This window comes from Amblyomma mixtum, chromosome 10 (genome assembly GCF_055824585.1).
Source record: "Amblyomma mixtum isolate Tamu chromosome 10, ASM5582458v1, whole genome shotgun sequence".
Classification (NCBI taxonomy): domain Eukaryota; kingdom Metazoa; phylum Arthropoda; class Arachnida; order Ixodida; family Ixodidae; genus Amblyomma; species Amblyomma mixtum.
This window is the reverse complement of record NC_143021.1, coordinates 168,264,954-168,278,087: the sequence shown is the minus strand read 5'-3', so window position 1 is coordinate 168,278,087 and position 13,134 is coordinate 168,264,954. Positions and strand designations below refer to the sequence as shown.

Below are 13,134 nucleotides of genomic sequence, written 5' to 3'. Positions count from 1 at the left end.
TCAGCTCCGGTGTCCACCAAGGCAGTAACCGCGTGACCGTCGACCATAATTTCAAGGTCACTTGTTCTTGTTTTCGTATTGCACGTTGTCTTCGGTGTACGATCTCGGCTTTGTCGGGCAGTGAGACTGCGGTGGGCGTACTCCGACGTTACTTCTCTGGACGGTGGTATAATGTTCAAGTCTGGCTGCGTCGTCGTCGTCGTCGTCGTAGTTGAGGCATGGTCTCGCGTTTTCGTCGATGGAGGATCTTTGACCTTGCGCTCAGAAGCAACCTCACCTCCAGAGGCTGCATTATTGAGTTTAACCTTCGGGTGCGGGGAGCGTCCACGCATCGTGTAACCTCGGCTAGGGGATACAAACGCGGGGACGATGGCGACGGGGAACGTGATAGGCGGCTCGGCGATGAGCATCCTTCCCGACGCAAAAACTCGTCCATTTCGGCTGGTCGCTGGCCCGGTCGGGGTCGTGGAGCGTCGTAAGAGAACCCTCGGATGCCCAGTCTTCTGTATGGGCAGTGCCGGATGACGTGACCCGCTTCGCCACAGTGGAAGCATAGTGGGGGGCGCTGGTCGGGAGTTCTCCACTCGTCGCATTTCCTCGGCTGTGTGCGACGCTCGTAGGACGGGCGGGTTGGGGCGAGAGGGCGGCGGTCCAACGCAGCTGGCTGAGGGCGATAGGGGCTTGGGTCCCGTCGTCGAGGTGCAGGACGGCGCACAGCTGCGGCGTAAGTCATGGCTGGGGGCTGCAGAGGCTGCGTGGTTGTCGGCGTCACACCCAAGGACTGTTGAACCTCATCCCGGATGACGTCTGTGAGCGGTGAAAGCTGCGGACGCGTTGCCGTTGGCAGCAATCGTCGGAGCTCTTCTCGCACAATTTCACGTATAACCTCCCGCAGGTTATCGTTGTTATCGGTGTCCATGCAGCTTGCTGAAAAAAAGCGCTGCTGGCGGTCATACTGGCGGGCTCTGGCATCAAGTTTTTTCCATGGTGGATGCCTCTTCGACGAATTCCGCGACGGTTTTGGGTGGGTTTCGTACGAGGCCCGCAAAGAGTTGCTCTTTGACTCATCGCATAAGAAGCTTTACTTTTTCTTCTTCTTCCATGTCTGAGTCGGCCCGCCGGAAGAGACGCTGCATTTCCTCAGTGTACGTTGCAACGGTCTCGTTTGGATGTTGTATGCGAGACTGTAGCAGCTGCTGGGCTCTCTTTTCGCACGCCGTTCGTGAAGATCTTCAGAAGCTGCTCCTTGAGGGTTTCCCAGTTCGTGAGGTTAGCTTCCTCATTCTCAAACCAGACTTTTGCTGGTCCCTCCAAGGCGAAGAACACGTACCTAAGTTTCGTGGCATCGTCCCAGTTGTTGAATATAGCCACACGGTCGAACTGTTCCAGCCATTCTTCCGGGTCGGCACCAGGCGAAGCGTCGAAGGTTGGTGGCACCCGGGGCTGCTGAAGAATGATTGTAGTAGTCGCCTGGGGCAAGCTCACGGTGGACGCTGCTACTGGTTTTCGTTTCCGGGTAGGGTCCGGCAGAATCCCGAACTCAGGTGCGTCCCCTAGCAGGCGTCGGCTTGCGTGGTGGACTGGAGTCAGGTCTTGCGGTGAATGACTCAGAGGGCTGGCGTCACGACTTGTAGGGGGTGTCCGGAACATCGAAGGCTACCCAGCACCTCCACCAGATGTCACGTTGTAGTGACGGCAGTCCAGCGGTCAGGAAGACACCAACAAGACTTGCAAACGAAGCTCTTTATTTGGGCTGACTTGCGCCCGCAAAAGAACTGAATCACTCGGCGGCAGCGTAAGCAACAGACGTGCTCGTCAGTCGTCGAACTACGAATGCGCGCTGCTCGAGGCATCGCTCAATTTAAAGCCGGCAACGAAACTTCGAGATAACAGGTCGAGATCATCTAGAGTTATCTGGAAACACGTAGATGCAGCTCTTCATGGCTGCGATCAATCGAGACTGGTCCGGTCGCTTCTCGCGTCACGAACAAAAATGATAACACCCCTTCTCTGCGCCCTTGCGCGAACGAACGAACACTACAATGATACGTGGCAATAGTATCAAGGTCTCCGGATTTCGTATAATTATGCTGCATTTGTTTTTTCGGGTATGACAGCAGCGCGGAGGATTGTTTACATGCCAAGTATTACTATTATTTACCATTATTTACAAACTCTGGGATCCCTTTGTCATATTGCTGCATCACATGTCGAGGATTCCCCGTAGTGATGTCAAACTTCTCTTCCAAACGATCCATCGCGCACTGCTCAGCGGTGCACAGCTGAAGACAAGTCTGAAACCAAATTATCGTATTTTCTCAGCTGCTTCTCTGAATGGCTTCATGCGCAACAAAATCATGCTGACGGTCGAGCTTCCGTCTGGACGATGTTGACTGCACGACAATTGATGGTACGCTGCAACGTCTTGATGATTCGTAGGTGCCAAGTAGGCTTATTCCAGGAGAAATTTAACTGAGTTCCTTTAATTTTTTTTTCAAAGCATGAAAAATCCATTAGAAGTGACTGATTCACGAAGAAACCTCCCAAAATCATCGCCTGATGACGACTTCCTTTGAATCCCATCATCCCCGCCACGTTAAACTAACAAATGGGGAGTTGTAGAAACACAAGCCGCTTTCCTCACTTCCGCGGAACCGCCTGCTCCAGTTGCCGCGAGGCGTTGTCTTACCGCCTCACTCAGGGAGGGGTCGTTCCCATTGGTCGCTCTCGTTTGCGGCGCAGCTGGAAGCCGAGTGAACACATCGGGGCTGCTGCGTGACGCCAACAAAGGAAGCCTTGCTCACTCAAGCGCAGAAGGCAGGCAGGCACGGCGCCACGGTATCCGTCATGAGCGGACGCAGTGATTGGTTACGTGACAACGTCCTAAAGCGTCTAATGCTGTGAAGGGCGCCGTAGTGTGTTCTTTAACGTGCACTGACATCGCACAGAACACGGGCCTCTAGAATTTCGCCTCCATCAAAATTCGACCGCCGCGGAAGGGGGTCGACCCCGCGTCGCTTCGGGTCAGCAGCCGAGCACGACACTGAGCCACGGCGCCGGCAACTCATGCAAAGAAGTACAGCGGTGAGGGGGTTTGCAGTGCCTTCGCAGCATAGAACTAAACGAACAAACTCAAAAAGTGCAGCCACGACTGCTTGCACACTCGCTTACCAGCGAGAGTGCCTAAGCCTAACCGGGAAACATTTTTGTCGTCAGGCTCTGAAGAAAGCTTCCGACAAACTTTGATGTCGCCTGACAGGTTTTGACAGCCGCTGTTCAGCTTTACCGGCGTACGTCATCGGCGCAAATGCTTCCCAAGAATGTATGGATTGGGCTACTCAATAGCTACTAGTGTTCGTATATATTCAAATTCAAATTCAAATATTTATTCCAACATTACACCATACAGATATAATGTCGAGGATGGCAGGCAAAAAGCCTCCTGGAGGCTTGACCGGTCCTGCATCCTGGTGTACACTTGGCAGAGCGGCGGTGGCAGTCAGCTCATCAGAACACAAGAAGTGAATAAAGAAAGCCCAAAACAAAACAAAGAAACATTCACAAATATGTATGAAGGAGAGACAGAGGTATTAAAGAAATAATAAAGACAAAAATATATTACATTTTATGCAGTATAGGAACGCATGAAGGCTTTAAAGTTTGACGGGTTCATGCTTAGAATGTCGATACCCATTTCAATTAGGGAATTTAACTACCTTGGTAAATTATTCTCAAGCATCTGTTTGCTATAATTAGTTCTGTATCTCGAAATATTCCATATTTCCGTGCGGCGTGTAGTGTAGGCAGGTACATTCTGATGCAGGTTCGCGATTTTCACTAACGTAAAATTATGCTTCCTGCTGCTATAGTAAAAATCCCGCAGAAGTCTGTATGTGTAAATGTCGTGAATCTTTCTTATGTTATACTTCTCGAAGAGTGGTTCAGTGTGTTCCGTAAAGGATACATTGGCAATGATACGTAGAGCCCTTTTCTGCATGATTAATATATCATTAAGATTTGTTTGTGTCGTTGTACCCCATACTAAGTGACCATAGTTAATGTGCGAGGCAAACAAGGCATTATACAAAAGTATTCTAACAAAAGTAGGAAAAATGTGTCGATTGCGACTTAGCATTCCAACCGTACTGCTTAGCTTCTTGAGGACTGAATCTGCATGCTCGTCCCATTGTAGGCTGCTGGAGAAGGTTACACCAAGAATTTTAATTGAGTTAACAACCTCAATTTGCATAGACTCGAACAGTATATTACGGTACTGTGGGATTTCTTTTCCTTGAGTTCGGAAAATTACTGCTTTTGTTTTACTGCAATTAACCTGTAGGCAATTTTTTTTCGACCAAATCGAAAGTCTCCCGAGAAGTTCATTTGCCATTCTTATTAATTCTGTGTAATTGCGGGATGATAAAAAAATACTCGTGTCATCTGCGTACATTATAAATTTTGCTTCTTGATAAATCGATACTATAACATTAACATAAATGTTAAAAAGTAGCGGCCCGAGAATACTTCCCTGTGGTACACCTGAGATTATGCCCTGGGTTTGCGATTTGAATTCGCTTAATGAGACAAATTGGTGCCTGTTTTTGAGGTAGGAAGATAATAAAGCGAGAGGTGTGCCCCTTACGCCGTACCATTCTAGTTTATTGAGGAGAATATTGTGGTTGATATGGTCAAACGCCTGAGTGTAATCAACAAATATACCGAGAGTTAAAAGCTTGTTTTCAAAGTTTCTTAATATGTGCTCTTTCTGATCTAAAAGCGCTAGTTCTGTGGACTTCTCTTTCTGAAATCCATACTGTGCTTCGGTTATAAGCTGGTGTTTACTGCAAAATGAAGACAGCCTATTGAGGATAATTTTCTCAAAACCTTTAGAAAAAATGGGGAGAATCGATATTGGACGGTAGTTTTTTTATATTCTGTTTGTCGCCTTTTTTAAAAATAGGAATTACTCTTGCGGTTTTCATTCTGTCGGGAAAAACCCCGCAAGAGATACACATGTTATAAATGTACACCAGTATAGGGGCGAGTTCATGTATGGCATATTTAACAGGCCGTATCTGTAGGTCGTCCATGTCGCAGCTGCGTGAATTTTTAAGGTTGAGATAAATGGAACACACCTCTTCACTGTCAGTTGGCGCGAAAAAAATGGAATTATTGTTTCTAGGTGCAGTGAGGTCATTGCTAGGACGAGCATTCTGGTCAGTATCTTTTGTTACAAAGTACTGATTAAATGCATCAGCAAGCTCCTGGTCTCTCACTAAGCGTCCATTTAACGAAATCTCTTGTGGTTGTTCCCCCTTCTGTTTCCGTCCTGTAAGAGCATTTACCTTGTTCCACAGTTTAGCCGTTTGTCCGGTACAGGATACAAGTTCCTGAATATAATACGCGTCTCTTGCTATTCTTAACTCTTTGGTTAACTTATTTCTGAAGGTCTTAAACAATTTGAGATGTGAGGGTTCTCGAGTTTTTAGAAATTTCGCATACAACCTGTCTCGTTTTCTAATTTTCCTTAAAAGCTCATTGGTTACCCAAGGCTTCCGAATCTTTTTATTTATTTTTTGCTCTTTAGAGACAAAGTGTTTCCTGTATACTGTCACAAAGTGACTTATGAAGGTATCATAAGCCTCCTGTGCTGTATGTTGTAAAAAGACGGTATCCCAGCAAGTACCTTGTATGTCGATGCGGAAAGCCTCTAGAGAGTTTTCAGTGATGCTTTGCAAGTTTATACATGCTTTCTTCGTATTCGGTGCTCTTTCGGGTGCTTTAACGGACATACATATTGGCATATGGTCACCTATACAGCAGCTTAGTACGGCACTGGAGACACATGGCAGATCGTAGTTTGTGATAAAAAGGTCAAGTAAAGTAGCTGACGTGGAAGTTATCCTTGTTTCAGATTTTATAACATTCGCGTATCCATAGGATGCAAGTAGTCTTTCAAAGTCAATTGATTTGCGAGTAGCACCTTTGATATCAATGTTGAGATCGCCGCCAATTATAACTCTCTGCCTATTCTGACTTGCAAAGACAAAAAATTTCTCAAGAAAATTGAAAAATGCACTATGGTCTCCATCAGGGGGCCGATAACATGTAGCAAAAAGTAAACAATTGGCTTCAACACAGAGCATTTCGTAGTCATCGGTCACGGAACAGAAATCAGATAACAAATCAGTTTTCATAGAGTCATCTATCAACATTGCAACACCTCCGCCACGTCTTGATGCCCTGTTCAAATAAAATGTGTTTTTATTGGGCAATCTAAATACCTCAGAATCTTCATTATACCATGTTTCACTAAACATAACAACATCACAGTGTATGTTTATGCCAGCAAAGTAGGCCTCCAACTCTGGAATTTTCTTATTGAGTGACTGGACATTCATATGAACACAGCTCAGTCGTTTTGAACCCAAGTTATGAAGAGTAAACCATTGTTCTTTTGGTATAGATTGCAAGCTGTCCATAAGGAGAGAAAGTTTCAGAAAGCTACAAAGTGGAAAGGACGTCTACGAATGTAGAGCGTCCAAGTCACTTTCACATTTGATCACTGTGGCTGTTTCACCTGGAGCCCTGCGCACGAGAACCTTGCCGCCTGTGTGCCACACAAATTTGTAGTCTGCTCCTTTCGCCCATTCTTTAGCAAATGTAAGCAGCTTCTTAGACCGAGACGTCATATTTTCACAGATGTACCGCTTCTCGTCAGGTCCATTCAAAGCTTTCCTTTTAGCCATGAAAGCATTCTTAAGTTCTTGGCGAGCATCGTTGTAATAACCCACTCCCCTCTGTAATGTTCCCACCCTGAGGGTATCAATAAATAAAAAATAAATAAATAAATAGCCGGAATATCGGATCATAAAACTGTTCTTTTCACAAGCCACACGACGCATTCTGTGTTCCCAAAGACTTCCAAGTCATTCTTCAATTTCAAGGACGCCCCAGACGAAAGCATTCTCGAATTCTTAGAAAGAAATTTCTATACTTTTGAGCACAACCCAGCAGCTGGAACTGCGAGAGTTGATCAGCTGTGGATTTTCTTTAAGAGCGTCGTACACGAATGCCTCGAAAGATTTGTACCAATGAAACACACAAAGCAGACAAGGCATAACCTGTGGATTACGCGTGAAATCCTTCACTTGAAGAGCCGCGTAAAACGTCTATCACGTTCGGGCAATACAAATGGCAGCGATAACATTCAGTACTTGCGCAGTGAACTGCGCTCGAAGGTTAAACTGTCTGATTGCTCTTTTTTAGAGAAAAAAAAACCAGTAAAACGGCGAGTTCAGCGAGTTGGTACATCTTGAGAAAAAAAACAGCGCAGGAACAGGGACACAAGAACATTCTTTTTGAACATTCGTATACGCAATTTCCTCAATGCTGACCCGAGAAAATTTTGGAGGTATTGAACTCAGAAAAAAGATCGTGTATCTAAGCTAACAATTAACGCCTCTGAAGAAACTGACAGCTATTCAATAGCTGCTGCGTTTAACGACTACTTTTCGTCCGTGTATCTTCCTTGTAATCACAACGTCAATGCATTTGATCAGACTGGTTTTGAAATGCCGAATCTCATCATCACTGAGGGAGGTGTATTTTCAGCCAAACTTAACCTGAACACTAAGAAGTCTTTAGGCCACATGGTATACAACATACGTTCCTCTACAGATACGCAGAGTGGTGCGTTTTGCAACTTTCTGTTATATTTAATGAAAGTCTGCGGAAAGCAAAAATTCCAACAGACTGGAAAACTGCTAAAAGAGTACCTATTCATGCCTCAGGCGACAAACTCAGTGCAACAAATTATAGAGCAGTCTCCTTATTGTGATCTTGTCGCAAAATTATGGAAAATATTCTTTTCAAGCACTTATCTTCGTTTCTGGAAGCTAATGACTTCTTTTCTTGCGCTCAGCACTGGTTTCGCCGCGGTCTGTCGACGGTAACTCAACTTATTCACACGACAAATGAGCTGATGGAGCTACTAGACAAAGGTGAGCAAACTGACATGGTTTTCCTCGACTTTGAAAAAGCTTTTGACCGAGTATCCCATAGTAACTTATTATCAAAGGTACGCAGTCTTCTTGGTGGGAACAGCCGAAATAACAAAACGCAGACACAGAAAGGAACACACAGAACGTAGACGTAGCTTCGTCTACGTTCTGTGTGTTCCTTTCTGTGTCTGCGTTTTGTTATTTCGGCTGTTCCCACCAAGAAGTATGAACCAACTAGCTAAGTTTTCTGCTCTTTTGTACGCAGTCTCCTAAAAAATGACCAAATCAAGAACTGTATCCAAGCGTATCTCGCACAACGTTGAGATACATAATATTCCTTCGCATCTAGCATCAGTTATTTCCGGGGTTCGTCAAGGTTCAGTACTTGGCCCGCTACTCTTTCTTATCTACCTTAATAACCTGCAGTTTAATTTTTCAGTTCGCTGTCGATTTTTTGCCGACGACTGCCTTGTGTACCTAAGGATACAGACTCCGGCTAACCAAGTCGTCCTGAATAACTTGTTGGACTTAATTAATAGTTGGTGTGCTACGTGGCACATGAAACCAAATATCTCCGAATGCACTCAAAGGACCCTAACTCGCAAAAAGAACCCACACAAAATAAACCATGTCGCACTTCAACCCGTCGCTGAGTTCAAATATCTGGGAATACATATTACGTCAACTCTTATAAACTGGAGAAGCCACATTGAGCATATCGTTTCGGCAGCTTCTCAGAACCTCTGGCTGTTGAAACGTCGCCTGATACATTGCACATCTGAAACCAAGTTAGTGGCATACACATCGCTAATAAGACATTTATTGGAATATGGCGATATTATTTGTGACCCACACACTAAATCAGATATCGATGCCATTGAATGTGTCCTGAGAAGAGCGATAAGATTCATCTACAACGCGTATGGGGGGCATATATCTGTTAGTAATCTTGGGGACAGAAACGGCATTCCAACACTCGAAAGAAGACGCAGGATGCACCGGCTGCAGTGCAGTGCTTCATAGCGTAATCAACAATAGAACAAAAATGAATGTTAGCACCTACACACAGTTTAACAAAACCAGACTAACCAGATGCAAACATGAGAAACGAATTGTTATGCCACTAACTAGAACTAACGCGCACCGCTTCTCCTTCTTCCCGCGAACCATAGCAGAATGGAATCCACTTCCACCTGAAATAGTGAGCATGCCATCAATCGACTCATTTTTAACTGCTCAAAAAATCATGTCACATAATGCGCCATATCGTTGCTTCATTTTTTGCGCACATAAGCATTGCAGAAAGTGCTCCTTCCGATAGCTGGCAAAGCGATGCCTAGAACTCTACTGTATCTTTTGTCTTCTTGTTTTTTTTAACGTGTATTTGCTTGCGCACGTCTTTTCTTCGGGCTTCATCACAGTTCTTGCTGCTCATATGTGCTCTCCCCACAGCATATCTACCATGTACTGCTTAACTTCGTTTGATGTTGTTCTTTTGATTATGAATAGTGTTCATTTTGTTTGGTTTGGTTTATTGGGGTTTAACGTCCCAAAGCGACTCAGGCTATAAGGGACGCCGTAGTGAAGGTCTCCGGAAATTTCGACCACCTGGGGTTCTTTAACGTGCACTGACATCGCACAGTGCACGGGCCTCTAGAATTTCGCCTCCATCGAAATTCTGCCGCCGCGGCTGGGATCGAACCCGCGTCTTCCGGGCCAGCAGCCGAGCGCCGTAACAACTGAGCCACCGCGGCGGGGCTGTTCATTTTGTAATTTCATGTGAACGCCAACAGTGTATTTTTATTGTCTTTTGTTTGTACCCCCTCCTACCTTGGCCGCCGAAGGGCAGCCGGCAGTATTTGATAAATCAAAAAAACGAAAGCTTTACTACGGCATGTTCCGCGAGTTTCGCCGACCACGTCGCTTTGACCTTGAGCGACCTTCAGCCGCCCCGGAGCTGCGCCGAAACAGATAAAGCGAAGGAAAGAAAAGGTGCATAACGGGCCCCCTGGCTCAGTGGACACCTTAGTCGCGATTTAAGCAACGAAACCGAACAAGAGCGGGAGCTTCGAAACCAAAGGAAAGGCGCATCACTGGCACCCTGGGACAGTGGACACCTCAGTCACGCTTTAAGCTACGTGGCGGTAGTGACACATGTGAGCTGCATGCGTTGGCATTCCCAACGTTGTGGCAGCAACGTGACATTGAAGCCATAGGTCGTCGGTGTTCGTTGTGTTCATTGGCGTTGGCTTTGACAACGTTTTGCACTCCGATCATTTTAAGGAAGGGAAGTGCGCATAATGGCGCCCTGGGACGCCTGAACCGCGCTTATACGTACGTGGGGTGAGGGGAGAGAGAAATGTGGGCTGGCAAAGTTGTGCCAGAAACGCCATAGGCCGTCGGTGTTCGTTGTGTTCATGGGCGGTGGCGTTTTATACGTTTACACTCCGATCATTTTAAGGAAGGGGAATGCGAGTGACGTCACTTTCTCCTCGCGCATGCGCAGCACGGCTCTCCAGGAGCCACGCGAAACTGCTCAACCTCGGCCAGTGTAGCTCACGCTACTACAAAAGGCGCAGTGACGCACTTACTCAGTTTTCTCTCCAGCTCGTCGCACCTCCGGATCTCGCGCACGAACTTCCGCTGGAAGGCATTGACGTCAGGGTTCAACTGCAAGAGAGGTATGCGCACATGAAGGCACGCATGCGCTGCCGCGATGCGCCGTCGCATACACCCAAGCTCTCAATGCTCGCAGGGCAATCATGCGATTTTTTTTCCTTTTCCCGTAAGAGGGGGGGTGGATAGGTGGGCGGGCGGGCGGGCAGGCAGGCAGGCAGGCAGGCAGGTAGGTTAGGTAACGTAGTTACGGTAGGGTAGGCAGGTTAGGTAACGTAGCTAAGGTAGGCTACGTACGTTAGGTAGATAAGGTAGGTAGGTTATGTAAGAAACAGCAATTTTACAAATCATCTCCAATAAATTGGAAAACAACAAAATTCAGGCAGTAGACAACATTGTATTCGCGGTCTTATTAATAAGGAAATAGCTTTACCACGTTCGAATTCCCAATTTAGATAGGATATGACCTCACGGTGAATCTATCAGCCCGAAAGACAGGGACGAGAATGAAGACAGCGTGATCGTTCTGTCTGCTCCCTCATCCCTGCCTTTCGCGCTGGTAGATTCACCACGAGAGCGTACCAACTTGCCCGGGTTTCTGTCCTACCAGAATCTCCTCTTTTCTGGCATATTAAAGGTACAAAAATCATCGTAATGCCAAGTCTCTTTTAACATAACGACCAGGGTCTGCGGATTCCGAGACGAGCACGCTAACCACTCCGCCATACAAGCTTGGAATGAACAAGGGCGCGTCTAGTGAATACGGTGTCTTCGTTCACTCCCATCTTCCTCCCTTCCCTTACGGCGAGGTTCAGATTACCACCGAGATATGCGAGAGAGTGATAGATTTCCTTTCCCCAAAAAGCAATTTACCGACGAGCAAGCCGTAGAGCCGAACGGGCGATGGCGTTCTGTGGACTCCCTGGCAGCGTTGCAAGACGTTGTCGCGTTCCACTCTTAGGGGCGAAGCTTAGCCACACACCAGTGGCACAAGCAGCAACACTGCGCTTGAGGCTTCCGCCTCAGCGCACTTTAGGTCAACAAAGTGCCCCCCTGAATCTTTTTCGTTGGCTCCCTTCATATATTCTATGAAAGTAAACAGCTCAATTTGAAAAAAAAATATTATAACAGCAAAAAAATTACTTAAATCAACAAATCCGTGTTTTGAATAAAAAGTCGCATACTTGTTTTTTTAGTGTGCAAAGCGGTTCAGAACTCAGCTGGACTAAGTGTTGACAATTTTTTATCACTACTTGAATTTTACCTAAGGTCTACGTTTGTTTCCTTTGAAACAAAAATGTACTTGCAGAGAAGAGGCATCTGCATCGGTTCCTGTGTCGCCCCTGCATTGTGTATTATATTTTTATCAACTATTTACAGCACTTTAGCTCAGTCTTCCCTTGACAGTGGCCAAGTCTTGCGAATTTTCAGATACGTGGACGACTTCTTGGTGGTACTAAAAAGTACTAACTCTGCTTTGACGCTCCCCAGCACAGTGGAAAGAATCTTTCTGTTTTCAGACAACAGGGAAAAGGGCTGGCTTTTACTCATGAACTTCCAGCTTGCAGTTTTTACATACTAATATCAAGTTTTTAGAAGGGCGCGTTTATTGGAAGTATTCCCCACGAGCAAAAAAGGAACTGCTTCCGTACGGACCGGCGAACTCCAAGGCAATCAAGAGGGCGATCGCTTCACTTTGCCTCGAGTCCCCATTGCTTAAGTCCTGTGCTCACATGGCTTCAACAATCAGGTCGAAAGGCTTCAAATGGCTGGCTTCCCGTGTTCTGTTGTTTGCAGCGTAGCGCAGACCCTCCTTCAAAAAATGAAAGGCAAGAAGAAAAAATCCCATCCTAAGCCGGGATCAAGGCGACCACAAGTGGTCCCTTATATACACCGAGTGGCGCACAGATTGAAGAAGGTTCCTGGCCGGTATGACGTCCCTGTTGCTTTCTCTGCGCCAAAAAAGCTGAGCGGGTTATGCTCGCGGATCAGCCAATAGAAGAATGCCATGTGCGAAAAGAGGCACGGCAAACATTTCGTTTCTTGTGCCGTCGGAGTGGTGTACGAAATCCCACTGACGTGCGGGGGGTCTATATAGGCCAGACGGGTGGCTGCATTAACGACAGGACACGTGAGCATGAAAAGTCGTTAGAAAACGGAGGCGGGTCGAATTTGCCCCTACATTGTAAAGATTGCAAGTGTGAGCCAGTGCTTACCGGGATAAGGATTCTGGGCAGGAGTCGCGATTAGGTGGCACGTGAAATTCTTGATGCTTTTATGATCAAAAAGAAGTTAAGCACTTGTGTTAGCGACTCTTCGGTATCCCTCCGTAGAAATGAAGTGTCCTTTCTTGACAGTTTTTTGTGACGTCATGTACTGTGCATCTTTTCAGCCCTGCATTTCTAGCGGCCGTCTGTTGTTTGTTTAGGCGCGTTGTTAATTTTGTTACTGTTTTTTGTCTTTTCCTTTTTGTTTTTTTTTGTTTTGTTTTTTGGGTTCTGACTGTTTTTGCTTA

At 46.3% G+C, this 13,134-nt stretch overlaps 1 protein-coding gene across 6 annotated transcripts in view; it reads right to left on the bottom strand.

Moving 5' to 3' along the window:
* LOC149327683 (V-type proton ATPase 116 kDa subunit a 1-like) overlaps window positions 1-13,134 on the bottom strand; it is a 633,463-nt gene that overhangs the window by 456,328 nt on the left and 164,001 nt on the right. For all 6 annotated transcript variants that reach the window (XM_089562560.1, XM_089562563.1, XM_089562561.1 and 3 more), the window contains exon 2: window positions 10,595-10,673. In XM_089562560.1, the coding sequence (XP_089418686.1) occupies window positions 10,595-10,673 (79 nt within the window). The remainder of the gene's footprint in view (window positions 1-10,594; window positions 10,674-13,134) is intronic.